This window comes from Dromiciops gliroides, chromosome 3 (assembly GCF_019393635.1).
Source record: "Dromiciops gliroides isolate mDroGli1 chromosome 3, mDroGli1.pri, whole genome shotgun sequence".
Lineage (NCBI taxonomy): Eukaryota > Metazoa > Chordata > Mammalia > Microbiotheria > Microbiotheriidae > Dromiciops > Dromiciops gliroides.
The window spans coordinates 274,581,630-274,597,191 of NC_057863.1; the positions used below are offsets into that span (position 1 = coordinate 274,581,630).

The following is a 15,562-nucleotide window of genomic DNA, read 5'->3' on the forward strand; positions in this document are numbered from 1 at the left end:
CCAAAGTATCTAACATTAGATCTAATGCTCTGACCTCTATGTGTCCTTTTGTCACATTTGATAATGCATCATTCTAAAACATAATAAGATGATCCCTATGCCCGGTTTGCATCCTCTAGATGTCAGCATGGGATCTTGGCATTTCTTTTTTTTTTTTTCTTCTTAGCATTTCTTTCTTTCTAGCATGCTTTGCAAATATTTTTCCTCACCTTCTGAGACATTTTGAGAAATTCTGTGTTTAGGTGAACACCTTAGCTTCTAACTTATTTCTCTTCCTGGATAGATTACCTCTCTCATCAAGTATTAACTCCCCTCTTTGGTACCTAAAGTTCTTCACAAGTAGTGCCTTCTTATCTTTCCAGGCCTTCTTACACATCACTCCCTTGTTTACACTCTGTAGAGTTCTTCCCGTACAGCAGCGCTTGCTGCTCCTCACACTCATCGTGCTCCATCTCCTGCCTTTTCCCCAAGACTACAAGACTATGCTTCCTCCCCTCTGACCATCAGACTATCCCTGGCTTTCTTCAAGACAGCTCAAACGCCATGTTCTCCAGGAAGTCTTTTTAAGTTCTCTGGGTTGCTAGGACCTTGTCTGGATAGATGTTTTATATACCCACTGTAACGATTGGAATGACGCCACCTGCTGGAGACTTACTGTAGGAAAGCTCCAACATGAGGAGAGGGCCTCTGAGGGCAGGACCATGCGTCTTTTCTTTGGCATTAGGAAGTGACCTTTGCTTGTGGGAGGAAGAAGGGGGAGGCTGGCGCGCTGGCTCACTCTCTTTCCTGAGGACTCTGATGGAGAAGGCAGCTAGAAATGAGCTCTCCCTTCAATAGATAGATGAATCTAGGCCTTTCTCTTTCTCTTCACCAAATTCTTATTCTCTTTAATAAATGCTTAAAAGCCTAACTCTTGCTAAAGCTTATAATTTATTGGCAACCACTCATTATTTTAGACAGTATAGCTAGAATTTTAGCCCTTACACCATTTATATATACATTGTCTCCTCCATTAAATTGTAAGCTCCTTGAGGATAAGAACTATTGTCCATTTTTCTTTGTTTCTAGTGCTTGGCATCTAGTAAGTCTTTAATAAATGCTTGCTATTTGAAGAAGGTAGGGGCAGGGTTCTTCATCTTTCTTGACTTAGAAAGGCAGATGTTTCTACCGTTTTGAGTCAGAGTGAATGGAGTCTAACCAGTGGCATCCTAGCCACTGCAACTTTTTCCCTAACGTAGACATGTTGGTTTCCTCAGTCAAGGCAGAATGTACCAAGACAAAATATTTAGGCAAATTAGTGTAATTCACCACTACCAACAACAAATTGCTAATCGTGAGACCATCAGTCACAAAAATGAATTTATATTTGGGAGAGGGTAGACAGGATCTGGACCTTTGCATAGCTCTCCCAACATGCAAACTCCCTCCATTGATTGTCAGCTCCTTTTAACCTATTATTTCTAGAGATTTACCCAGGGCACTGACCAATTAAGTGAATTTTTTCTTGGTAATAAATAAATTAATTTAGGTAGTGTTGTCATTTGTTGTCATTTGACTTGTCCTACCCATGAGCAATTAATATGTTTTTCCAATTGTTTAGATCAGAAATAGAACTTGAACCCAGTTCTTCCTGAGTCTATATTTCCCTTTATCTACCATTCTACACTACCTCTGCTTGCTAACCACTGGTAATAAGCATAATGTTTATAAATAAAAAAGTCATTCTCCATGCCTTGTCTACTCTTGGACCTTTCAGCTGCTAAGACAGCTGAACACAGAAGCAAGTAACAAGGAACACAGGAGCATGTCGATACATGAACACTCATTGTATTGATCATATTTCTTATCGGCTTTCAAAACTGGTTGTTTCTACAGTGTTGTTGTTATTGTTATTCTGACCCTGTTAACTTCACTCTGCATCTTTTCATAGAATTCTTTCTGTATCTTTTTGCTACCCTAAAAAGAGCTTTTATAGATATTTTTGCACATTAAGGACTTTTTTCTTTTTGGATTTTTTTTTTTGGATAAAGGCCTACCAATGGTATGTATAGCCAGCTCAAGCCACACACGGTTGAGTTATCTTTTTGAATGTAATTCCATATTGCTTTCCAGAATGGTTATACATATCCACAGGTTTATCAAGAATACATTAATGTGTCTCTTTTCCCACAGCTCCTGAAACATTTATCATTTTCCATTTTTTGTCATCTTTGCCACTCCATAGGATATGAAATGACACCTGAGAATTGTTTTAATTGGCATTTTTCTAGTTATTATTGATTTGGAGCATTTGAGAGGGGGGAGGAGGAGTATGGCTCTAGGTAGCCTGTTTTTTTCCTTTGAGAACTGTCTATTCCTATTCTTATAGCATTTATCAATTGCAAAATAGTTCTTGTTTTAAAAAACCCAATAGAATAAATTCCTTATCCATCTTTGGAATGAAATTTTATCAGAGAAACTTACAATAAACATTTTACCCACCAAATTATTTCCCTTTTAACCTTAGATTTATAAGATTTGTTTGTGCAAAATTTTAAAAATTTTATGTAATCAGCATTGTTCATTTTATCTTCTATAATTCTCCCGATTCCTCCTTTGGTGAGGAATTTTCCTCTTGTCCATAGATCTTTATTTCTTGTTTTTCTATTTTGTTTATTATGTGACTTTTTATACCTTGGTCACATGTCCATTTAAAGCTTATCTTTGTATAGGTTATGAGGTGTTGGTCTAATTTCTTCCATTTTGCTATTTAGTATTCCCAAGAGTTTTTGTTAAATAGGGAGTCCTAATTCTACTAGCTGTATTTATTGAATACCGTTAGATACTTGTGATTCTCCATATTGTTTACCTAATTTGTTCCACTGATTGATTTCTCTGTTTCTTAATCAGTACCAGATTGTCTTAAGAAAAGCTGATTTGTAGTAGGGCTTGAGGTCTGGCACTGGTAGACCCTATTTGTTTCCATTATTTCTTTTGAAATTCTTGACTTTTTTCCCTTCTAGATTAATTTTGTTATTATTTTTTTTTGTTCTAAAAAGTTATCCCTTGATAATTTGATTATGATGACATTGAATAAATGAATTTTGACTTTATTATGCATGAGTAATTAATATATTTTCCCCATTACTTAGGTCTGTTTTTATTTCTATAAATATTTTTAGTTTTATTTATATAGTTCTTGTATGAGTTCTTTGGTAATTTTAAATGGAATTTACCTTTCTACATCTTCCATCTGTCATGATGCTTTGGGTGGAAGTTTAAACTGTATTCAATTCAAATCAAACATTGATTAAGTGCCTGCAATGTACAAGGAATTATTCTTGGTGTTGGTGATATAAAGACAAAAATAAAACAGTAATTGTCCTTAAGGAGATTACATTTTACAAAAGCTAAGGCACTTTTCAACTCTAAAATTCTTTGATTCTGTGAATCTTTTAGGAAGGGAGGAAGTAAACATTTATGTGCTGGGGACAACTGGAGGCAGAGTGGATAGATGGCTAGTACTAGAGTCAGGAAGACTCATCTTCACAAATTCAAACCTGGCCTCAGATACTTACTAGCTGTGTGACCTTGGGCAAGTCCCTTAACCCTGTTTGCCTCAGTTCCTCATCTGTAAAATTTTCTGGAGAGGAAATGGCAGATCACCCCAGTATCTTTGCCAAGAGAACCACAGGTGGGGTCATGAAGAGGTGGGCATGACTGAGAAATGACTGACCAACAACATGTGCCAGAAATTGTGCTAAACATTTTATTTTATTTGATTTTTGCAAGAATCCTGTGAGGTATGTCGTATTACTATTCTTTATATCTTTTATTTATTTATTTATTTATTTTGACGGGGCAAGGAGGGTTAAGTGACTTGCCGAGAGTCACACAGCTAGTAAGTGTCAAGTGTCTGAGGCCAGATTTGAACTCAGGTCCGCCTGAATCTAAGGCCGGTACTTTATCTACTGCACCACCTAGCTGCCCCCAGTATTACTATTTTTCAAAGTGAATGAACAGCCCTGAAGAAGGCTTTTCAAGTCATTACAACAGAGGTGTTAGTCTTCCCTGAACACTCCATACACCTGCCACCCAACTCTCACCTGTGGCTCCAAGAAGCAGTTGCCCCTCCCTAGTAAAACCATCTTGGCAGATGGGTTACACTAGATTGAGGATAATCAATGGACCTCAAACCCATTGGTCAGTTAGGGGGATGTCTACCTCAAACAAGTGAAGACTTCTCCCAGCAGAATGGACAGATGAGAGGAATTTGTTCTAATGGCCCATGAAGTTGGTAGAAGCAGGCTCTGTGGAGTGCTTAGAATTCGGTCAGACATTGAAGAAACCAAGGCTTGGCACTGGTAGCTGCTTCCCCAGACATAGCCAGTTGTCTTGACTTTGGTCCTGCCATGGGACTTCAGTGACTCTGGAAGAGAGAGTGAAGCTGACAACTCTGCTTCACCTAAATTCAATTCATGCACCAGTCAAGACACCATCAATCATTCCCTCTTTCATTATTTTATTTTTACTATTTTTTTTTGTTTTATTGTGTTATTATTTCAGACCTGTAGTCAAGCCTTCTGACACTTTACCTTGACCCTAACATTGTGACATCATTGTTCTAAAGGATCAATAACAACAACAGCAACAACAACAACAACAATGTTCTTCCCTTTTTACAGTTGAGGAAAGTGAAACAAACCAGTTAAGTGAATCACCCAGGGTCCCACAGCTAGCAAGTGCCTGAGGTCAGGTTTGAACTCAGGTCTGTCATTCCAGCCAGCACCTTATTCACTGCCCCACCTAGATGCCTTATTAACCTCTACTCATGAAGTACTTCATACCAGTGCAGCAGTCAACTACAGTGTTCACACACACACATCTAATTAACAATTACAAATCTGCCTCGCATCATTCTCTTATCATTTGCCACATGTCTGTTAGTACATGCATGTATATGACATTTAGCTTCTTGACTAGACTAAGCTTCTTGAGGGAGAAATCAGACCCTTCTCTAACTCAAACACTTGAATGATCTGACCATTGCTTGGATCAGGAAGAGAGTAGACAGAAGAGAGACTGTAGCACGTCATTTTAGGGGAGTACAACCATTCCAGTCCCTTGCCTATTCACTTGCCTATAAAATTCAAGTCATCCCTTTCATTCCTACAACTTTAAGCATTGGTCTGAATTAACATTGGTGCAAAATGGGAGTCTAAATGAAGTTATATACCCTGTGAATTTGAAAAAAAAAACCACACACATTATCTTGTTTTTGTTTTTGTTTTGTTTTTGTTTTTTTTGTGAGGCAATTGGAGTTAAGTGACTTGCCCAGTGTCACACAGCTAGTAATTGTTAAGTGTCTGAGGCTGGATTTGAATTCAGGTCCTCCTGAATCCAGGGCCAGTGCTCTATCCACTGTGCCACCTAGCTGCCCCTCCATATGTTATCTTAATGGAGAGAACCACAGACTTGGAAGCCTGGATTGCAGCGTTTGTAAGCCATGTTACATCAACAGATCCTGCCATGTTTCTAAGAGCCTTTGTTTTCTGTATCCATATAATTGTGCTAATGTATCTCAAAGATGTGTTGGGTCAACCTTTTTGTCATTTGGAAGGTGCTGTAGAAATATAAGTTACTTTTTACAAAAAAGCAAGGCACAAATGTTTTTGTTTGTTTGTTTTAGAGCAAGAACTAATTATTTGCCATTCCTTCTCTTTCTCTAGGTGTCCTTGGTGGGAAGTTCTTGGAAAGAGGTCGCATTAAGAAACCCGGACAGTTACTTTTTAAGAGTGAGCCCTCTGAATTCTTCAAGGCTCAGGATCTGTTTGTTGGTGCTCGTGTTTGCTTCAATGGTCACAACTTTATTTTGTTGAATGGCGATGAATATGCATTCACTTACATGGAAAGGCACCCGGATGAGGTGAGTAGGTCTTCCCTTCTCAACTATTTGTCTTGTCTTTCAGCAAATTACATTCTTTCTCTCTCTGCACAGCCTTCCTATTTCTCCCCCACCCCTTCATTTCACCCCTTAGTTTTATATTATTCATTCACATGGGAGCCTAGCACCCATAACGGAGCTACATCACTTAGCCCCTGCATAGACCAGTCCATTGTCTGGGTCTGTTTCTGCTTCTGAGATGGTGCCTCTGGGCATCATGAATTCAGCTCACATTGGTGATACAAACCCACACAGTTCAATCAAGTTTCCTGGTTTTTATGCTGACATGGACACTGTTTCAGAAAGAGACTCAACAACTAGAGAAAAGCAATAAAATTTGGCAGCACATATTGTGCTGTTCCAGTTAATTTGCTTCTGCTGATAATAATGGAATAGATATTAGCCAAACAGAAGTCATAGAGGAATCTGATAGTTGTTATGGCTGCAGCTTCTCATAGCAGGGGTCACCTGAGGCATTGGCATAAATAAGAATCCAGGAAGAGATAAGTGCAATCTGTTTAGAAAGAATTAAGGGAAGCTTTCTGTGGGGAAGGCAGAAGAGAGAGGCAGAGGAATGCTGCAGCTCTTAGTGTATATTATAGAATTTCTCAAGAAGTAAGTGATGATAAAAAAATTGAGTTTATATAGTGTCATTGCATTGAAAAATTCAACCTATAAACATATGTGAACAGTTTAGGAACTATTTGCCAACTTTTTAAGATAAAATTATATTATCATCTGTTTAACAGAATAATGATGATAACTTTTGTTGTGGTGGTGGTAGATTTGTTTCAGTTGTGTCCAGCTCTTCGTGACTCTGTTTGGGGTTTTCTTGGTAGAGATACTGGAGTAGTTTGCCATTTCCTTCTCCAGTTCATTTTACAGATGAGGAAACTGAGGCAAACAAGGTTAAGTGACTTGCCCAGGGTGACAAAGCTAGTAAGTGTCTGAGGCTGGATTTGAACTCAGGCCAGTGCTCTATCCACTGCACCACCTAACTGCCTGATGAGAATTTTACACAATTGTAATAATATTTATGCAGCATTTTGATGTAGATAATGCCAGGATTATCTCATCTGGCATTAAAATGTTCCAGTGTGATAAGTTGCTAAAACAAACCTCAATAAATCAAATCTTTTTGTCAGAGATGATTAGACTGTAAGTTATAAAAAAGTCAGATTGTGTATATATATATGTATATAAAATATATATACACACATACATATGTATATGTATACACACATACATGCATACACATATGCAGTTTGGACTTTGATTTGATGTTTGAATTTGATATTCCTTTCCCTTTCCTTTCCTTTCTTTTCAAGTTATTGAGGTCTCAGCTTTCTACATGGTAAGTGTACTCAGTAGTAGAAAAAATACAAGTGGCTTTAAATGATTAAAGATTATATGAAATTTTAAAATGCATGCTTTTCAAACTTACAATTACATAAGTTAGAAATTTGGCATTATATTGTACAGATCTTTATGCCATTCTTCTAAATTCCTTAGTCAGTCTTGCAAATAACTTAAGAATATGGATGAATACACAATAATTATTTCTCCTTTACTGTATAGATCCATTCCAAAGAGCCATACAAAGAAACACTAGCATAAATCAAGACACACACAGGGATGTTGTGCAGGCACAGAGGGAATGATGGAGGAAGGGGGGTAGGAGGGGAAGAAAGCTTGGCTCCTAAGTTATATTAAAATTTTTTCTCTCACCACAATCTGATTTCCTTCAGGCATGGGGTCTAAGTTAACCACAGGTTCTCTAACATAGTTAATTGTAATAGTTGTCCTCCTCTGCTGAGTAGCTGGGTAACAGCCATACATTTATTGTGCCCAATTCTATTGTTTTTGGTTTTTGGTTTTTTGGTGAGGCAATTGGGGTCAAGTGACTTGCCCAGGGTCACACAGCTAGTAAGTGTAAAGTGTCTGAGGCTGGGTTTGAACTCAGGTCCTCCTGACTCCAGGGCTGCCCCACCCAATTCTATTGTAAGGCAAATTATTTGCTTCAGGTGCATAGCAAAAAGAGGGCCTCTGATGTCAGTGGTGGGGAAAGGAAGAGGCCCAACCTGTATGCCATTGAACTTTATGCTGAACCAAAGGAGTGACCATAGAGGGGGTAGCTGAGGATGCATTCATTTACTTGGCAGCCAGGTGACACAGTGGAAAGAAAACTGGACTTGTAATAAAGAAGCCCTGAGTTCAAATTATGTCTGAGACACATACTAGCTGTGTGATCTAGCCTCTCTCAGCCTCAGTTTTATCATTTGCAGAATATAGATAACAATACCTAGTTGATTGAAAACCTTGAAATGCTATATAAATGGCAGTTATTTTATTACTGAGGAACACGAAACCTTGAATTCAATTTAATGAGCATTTATTAAGCACCTTCTTTGTGCAAGGTGTTCTGTTGGCTAGTGGAAGCCAAAATCAAAGCAGTTCTGCCCTCAGGCTCCTAGGCTTCCTATATTAGACTGAAACACTTTGCTTTTGCCTCTTGATGGTACTGGACCTCTCAAGGAATCCAGACAGGTCTAAGCTTCCTAGATAGATGTTGGCTATGTGAGAGGTTCCTTAAAGAAATGCAACAAGCTGTTTAGTGGAACTAACCAAGAGAACTATGTTTCATTCTTGAATAAATACATAACGTGATGTTTTGATGAGGTATAGTATTTTGAAGGCTATAAGTTGAATAGTCAGTTTTGTACTTTAGTTTAAAATCTCCTTACCCCACCTATGTAGGCATTACTATGATCAAATGTTCTACTTTCCTCCTAATTTTTGAAGTGTTGTGTTTAAAAATTTTTGTTAAAAAACTTTTATTTTAAGAAAAAATCACATGTTGTTAGTTTTTCTTCAATATCTAGTAAGAAACTTTATGATGATCTTAAAGAATTGTCTAGAGAAATGATTTTTTGCAGGTTTGTTAATTACTTTAGAAAATTCTGATAATGTTTAAACCACTGTGATTTGTCTCTTAATCCTAACAATATGGAAGACCTAAAACCATTCAGAAATTAGGGATTTTATTTACTTAACATCAACAGAGAAGGCCCCACTAAGTCTTTAAGTATGTTTCTTTCTTTATGTTTAAATACATACATATATTTTTTTCTTTTCTTTTTTAGTTTCCTGTGAGCAATATTGACCTTATCCTGAAAAAATTGAAAGCCATTGGAAGCCCCAGTTCCAGAGAGATCAAGCTGGTCTTTGCATCCACTGATCCTAAGCACACAAAGGTGCTGGATTATGAAACATTCAGGTAAGGATGTGGGAAGCCACCTTTGGCTTTTCCTTCAAGATTTCCCAGAAGGTATTAACAATAGACTGTTTCCTGAAGTCTGCATATTTTATGGTGACTTTTTTCTTTTATTATTACAATATATAATATTTTGTATACTGGATAAACAATACTATATATAGAAGATATAATTATTAGCTTCTGGCCATTTTTTCATATTTGTGTTCCCAGCACCTAGCAAAGTACCTGACATACTTTAGGAACTTAATAAAGTTGGTCGAATTAAGTGTGAAAAGAAATTCAGACAGAGACACAGGAAATAAGCTGGTAACAGCTTCTAAGTCATGGCACTGAAGCAGCAGAAAAATACTAGGGATCACCCAAGTGAGAAAGGGAAAATTATATGTATGAATGAAAAGCTGCAGCAAAAGACTTTGAAATAAAGATTTGAACTTCTTTTCTTTACTGGAATTGAGATTATGATAGACTAAATAGTTGGGAATAAAAATAAAAGCTTTCCTGACTCCTGGGGAAATGAAGTGACTTCATCCATCCATCCATCCATCCATCCATCCATCCATCCATCCATCCATCCATCCATCCATCCATCCTTCCATCTATCTATCATCTAACTAACTTTCAGGAGGACATATGAATAGAAGAGGATAAATAAAGAAGAGACTGCATTAATAGAAGATTTTCACTAAGGAATGGCCAGGTATGATAAAGATGAATCCTGAAATTGTTGCCAGGACAATTTTCCAAATTATAGTGTGTCCCTTTGTATTGCCAACAATTTGAAACATTTGTTTGTTTGGTTAAAGAGAGGATTGTACATCACCTCCCCTGAACCCTTCCCTTGAAAGGAGGATATTATATAATTCTGGTAGAGAAACTTCTTTGCTCCTCCCACTGAGCATGACGTACTCTCTGTTCACCATCAGCTCTGTTCCTATATAATGATTTCTCTACCTTTGTGGGGGAAAGGGGACAAACAGTAGAGAAGGCAGAACAATCAGCCTCCTACCTGATAACAATGGTGATTGATTCATTTTTTTTTTTTGCCTAAAGGCAAAATGACTGGACTCAGCTTTTCCTACTTTGGGACATTTATTAAAATTAATTAATCAATATCATCCTATCTCACATTACTCCCAAGTCCCCTCTTGATATCCAGATTTATCAATGATTTACTTTCATCTACATATCAAAGCAAGTCAATATTTCTCCTTTTTTTCAATTCCCCCCTCACAAATTTTGAAATATACAAAAGCAGTTATGGTTAGTCACATTTTTATCTAGAATAAGCCAACTTTAAAATATGAATCATCAGGAATTATGAACAGACTTAAAGAACCAAAAAACCAAAAACCTTGGATTAGATATCCATGTCTCAGGCAGAAGGAGGAAGGGATCCTTTCTCTGCATGGATTGTCTGTCAGTGAGAAATTCACCCCCTGCTAAAATAGGCTCTCATTCTGCCAGACTCAACTATCACATCCAGCCTCTATGGATGAAGGTGGCAATGACTCCATCATATACACCACCAGCCATGTATAGATGCTTCTCTTTACTCTGCATCTCCTGCATCCATTTCCTTGTTTCTCACTCTCATTTGACTGATTCTGATAAAGTCACCTCTTTACTTTCTTTCTAGCCTTTTGCAACTTTGCCATGTTTTATTGAACTACATCTCTCATTTGACTGATTCTGATAAAGTCACCTCTTTACTTTCTTTCTAGCCTTTTGCAACTTTGCCATGTTTTATTGAACTACATCCTCTTCATTGTATTTCTTGAATTGCAGAGAAATGCCATTAAAACTGTATCTATTTGGGTAGAGCCAAGATGATGGAGTAGCAGGAAGTAGTATAGAGTTTCTCCTTCCCCCAAAAAAATTCCTCCAAAAAGATATAGAAATCATACAAGACTGAATCCTTATCAGGAAAGCCAAGAAAAAGTTACGGTCATTTTTGCAACCCATCTTAGCATAGGGAGACAAAGAAAAAGGTCTGTGGACAATGAGATAATATTTAGCCAGGAATACATGGAGTGTTTCATTGGTGAGGGACTGAAAGAGAACACAGGCTGTGTACCTGAGCAAGGTGAGGTCACACACCCATACTGGGGCACTACAATCTTGTACAGGATGTGGAAATAGGTACTAGCCACAAGCTTTGGTGCTCACTACCCAGTTCTGGGTCCACAGCCTGAGCTGTCTCTGAGATCCTAGAATAACACAACATTCAGTGCCCCCAAGAAAGCATCAACAGGACCAACACCCAACTTCCTTCCAAAAGTATGCAGAATCTGACTGTAACATAAAGTCCAAAGTCAGGAAGTAGTCTGGAAGAATGAGCAAACAACATGAACAAACGAAAGGAATCCCACCGTAGAAAGCTTTATGATGACAGGGATGCTCAAGACATAAACCCAGAATAAGAGAGTGACTCTAGAATATCTACAATCAAAGCCTCTGAGAAAATACAGCTTGTACACATATTCTTCAAAAAAGATTGAAGCAGAAGGGGCTGCTAGAGGATAAGATCGATAGATAGTGTCATGAAAGCAACAAACATGAGTTTGGACAGACTTCAGGAAATAATGGAGGATAGAAAGGCCTGGCATGCTATGGTCCATGGGGTCATGAAGAATTGGACAAAACTGAACAATAACAACAACACATTTTCAATTAGAATTCCTGAAAGAGATGAGGCAAGAGTAATTAAAATATTTTTATTAATGAAGTAAGAGTGCTGGAGGAAACATCTGAAAGAAATGAGCATTAGGAAAGAAAGAATTAGAAAAGGAATTAACAGCTACACAAAATCTTGCTCAAGAAATAAACTCCCTGAAAATTGAATGGACCAATTAGAAGCCTATGAGTCCATTAGACAATAAGAAATACTAAAACAAAGTCAAAAGACTGAAAATATAGAAGAAATTATAAGGTATCTTATAGCAAAAGCAACCAATCTAGAAAACCAAAGAGGAAAAAAAAATAAGAATCATTGAACTACCTAAAAGTCATGAACTAATCTAGACATCATATTTTAAGAAATCTTAAAGGACAGCTGCCCAGATTTCTTAGAATCAGAAAGCAAAGTGGAAATAGAAAGAAACCATTGTTCATCTCCTGAAGAAAAAAACCCTACAAAATGAAAAATCTCAGTACATCATAGCCAAAATCCAGAGTTTCCAGGTCAAAGAAAAAATAACACAGGCAGCCAGAAAGAAAGAATTCAAGTGAACTTAAGAGCCACAGTCAGGATCACACATGATTTAGTAGCCACCAATGTAAAGGAAGCAAAGAAGGCAAAGGATTTAGGTTTACAGCAAAGAACAACCTCGCTAGCAAAACAGTGTAATCCTAGAAGGAGGAAGGGGAAAATAAACTTTTTAATGAAATAGAGGATTCTCAAGTAATCCTGATGAAAAGGCCAGAGCTGTGGAGAAACTTTGAAGGTCAAACACACAGGAGTTAATAAACATAAAAAGGTAAGCACAAATACTCATAAGAGACTAAGAAAGGATAAACTACTGACATTTTAATAAGTAGAGATGAAAAATATGTTCCTATCCTCAAGTCATAGGAGTCTAGATACTTGCTTAGGAGTGGTTCTGTTATGTCTTTATCTTAGAAGAAGGGAAAGGAAGGGGAAAAGAAGTGCTTATGCAACAAAGAAAGCAAAAGTAGGACAATGATAATATCAGGACACTGTTGGTATACCATCTTGTGGAAATCCCAAACATTCAACTGTTACTATAATTTGCTTGTAGTCCAGCTCCCTGGATGTTAGATAATAACAATGTCGGTGTCACAAGGCTTTTGAGAAAAGACCACTACACAAACATAATCTTCTTTGAAGGGAAGTGAACACTGAAATCATAGCTGCCTAGTATAGTTACCCATTTCTGGAAAGCGGGATCTAATTTGGTGATGATCAGAATATATTAGTGTGTTGTCTTACACTCAAAACTTCATACATGTAAGCTTTGCGATTCTCAATGATAACCCACTTCAAGGCATGAGCTTTGAGTAATGAGTCTCACTGATGCTCAGTCAACAAACACTTATTAAACACTTGCTATGTCCCCCACACTGAGCTAAGTGCTAGGGATATGAAAAAACTTCCAGTAACCTTTATTGACTGTTCCCATTATTGACTATTCTAGTCTCTCAACTCTTACTATGTTTTTCAAGATTCTTATAATATCCTTAGGTACATAACAAGAGTCTAGTTCAAATATCAGAAATTCCTTATGAGTGTCAACATTCATAAAATGACATTGCTTTTCAAATGCTACACTCATATTTTTATAATATTGATCCACAATATCAATATTTGACAAATCACTAAAGGAAAATTGCACTAACTGATCAATCTTAAATGGTATAGACACTAGCAAACAGTCTTCTAAGACAGCTGACCTATGTAACATCCACAGGTTTCTTTGTGGATGGTAGAGTGGGCAAACCATACTCATTCCATTTTTCTCTGTGTAACCTTCTAGAAAGAGGCAACAACAATTGCTTCCAGGCTTTGCCTGTCACTCTCCTCATGAGCAGTCAGGGTATGACTTTCTTTGGCCTTTGTCCTTTATTCCCTGCTTCCACTCTTTCATATCTGATGCTAAAGTTTTATTAGCCACAAACTTTTGCAATAATTATCCTACTTCTAGCCTTTGGCAATATCAGCCCTCAAATCCATGTGGTACCTTTCTCTACAGTTTTATGAGTTTATATCAGATAAGAAGCTATTCATAAAATCATAATAGTCCTGAGCCCCTAGTTAGGACATTTCCTAACATTCAGACAGAGGTTTAGCTCTCTGTCCAAATTTAAATTTTGCATATTACCAGCTAATCCCTGGCTTGATCCATCTTCCTTTTTCAGCACAGACTAAATATATAGATGTGTAATATAAGCCTGTATGAGCCAACCATGGATTTTCATTTGAATCAAAATCAGGACTAAGAAAGCCACTTGGCCAAGAGAAACAACAAAAAGGTACATTTGTTATCAGACAGGCATAGGGAAATTGGTGAAAGTGTGTCTTTTGACACTTCCTTTAGTCTTTGAAGAAGAGATGATAACTAGCAGCTTTAGTCCACAGTTCTTTTTTCCAAGATGGCTTCAGGGACAGGTGGCCCACTATTATATCTTCCCTCTCTGCTCACCCCATCCACTGCCTCTTATCTCTAAGGCTTAACTCATTAAGTTCTGATCACAGCTGAGGGCCCAGTCGGCCTCACAGTGGCTGCTGCTTAGCTTATGAAATCTGATCCCCTTCTTCTCAGTCTGCTCTCATAGACTTTGTGTCTTTTCCACCACCCAGCCCAAAGATTGTGTGCAATAATCCAAATCTCTTCTCAAGGCTAGTCTTTAAAAATCCTAGAATGCTGGTCAGTTCTCAATTGCATGTGTAATGGGTGTTACAAATGTGTAAATCAGTAACAATAGGAGCAACATCATCCCTTAGGACACTGATGTACAATTAAATAAGTTAATGTTCATATTAGTACTGTCAAATCAATAAGGGAAATAGTAAGCTTTTATTAAGTACTTGCTTTCTACCAGACACTCAGCTAAGTGCTAAGGATACAAAAAAGAAAAGAAAAAAAAAACAGTTCCTACCCTAGAGAAGTTAACATTCTATTTGAGAAGACAAGTTATATGTCTTACAGAGTAGGAAAAAAAAACCAAAAAAGAAAAATATCAAGAAGAATAAAACTGAAAAATAGTGACAGTTTTCAAAATAAAAAAATCCAACTAAGGGAGAGGGAAGAGAAATAAAATAACATTAAATGTTAAATACATAGCAAATGTTAAAATATAGCAAATTGTAGATATCAGAATTTTGATAGCCCAGCACAAAAAAAACATTATTTCCCCCCCAAAGTAGCCAAATGTTGAACTATGTTCAATTGTAAAATGAAAAAAAAAAGGAAAAATAATAAAATAATATAAAACCCTACAAATGAAAATTCAGGAAGCCAAAACAAAATTTAAATGTTTGTAGGTAATATATCTTTAATGCATGCAGCAATACAGGAAATTCTGCTTTGAAAAAAAAAGGGGGAGAAAAGAAGCAGGAATAGTATCTAAACTCCCAAAGCAGAAAACAAAAGTTAAAAAAAAATTTCATGGTAAAGCCACCCATGTGTTTCCCCCATATTCTCAGAGTTTACATGATTGCTTGTTAAAGGGTCAAAGTGAAAAGAAAAAGGAGGTATTCATTATCTCCCCTGTCTTCCATTTTGAAATGTGGGCATTATTTGTCCCTCCAGGACTGACTAGTTCTAGTCTCTTAGAATTCTCTGGGCAGACATGGGGAGATGGGGCAAAAAATGGAGAAGGCAATATGAGCTGACAGCCTATCC

The 15,562-nt window shown here is 37.2% G+C and overlaps 1 protein-coding gene across 1 annotated transcript in view; it reads left to right on the forward strand.

The window, feature by feature from the left end:
• EFHC2 (EF-hand domain containing 2) overlaps positions 1 to 15,562 on the forward strand; it is a 231,934-nt gene that overhangs the window by 143,454 nt on the left and 72,918 nt on the right. The window contains exons 10-11 of the mRNA XM_043996895.1: positions 5,709 to 5,905; positions 9,067 to 9,200. Of these exons, the coding sequence (XP_043852830.1) occupies positions 5,709 to 5,905; positions 9,067 to 9,200 (331 nt within the window). The remainder of the gene's footprint in view (positions 1 to 5,708; positions 5,906 to 9,066; positions 9,201 to 15,562) is intronic.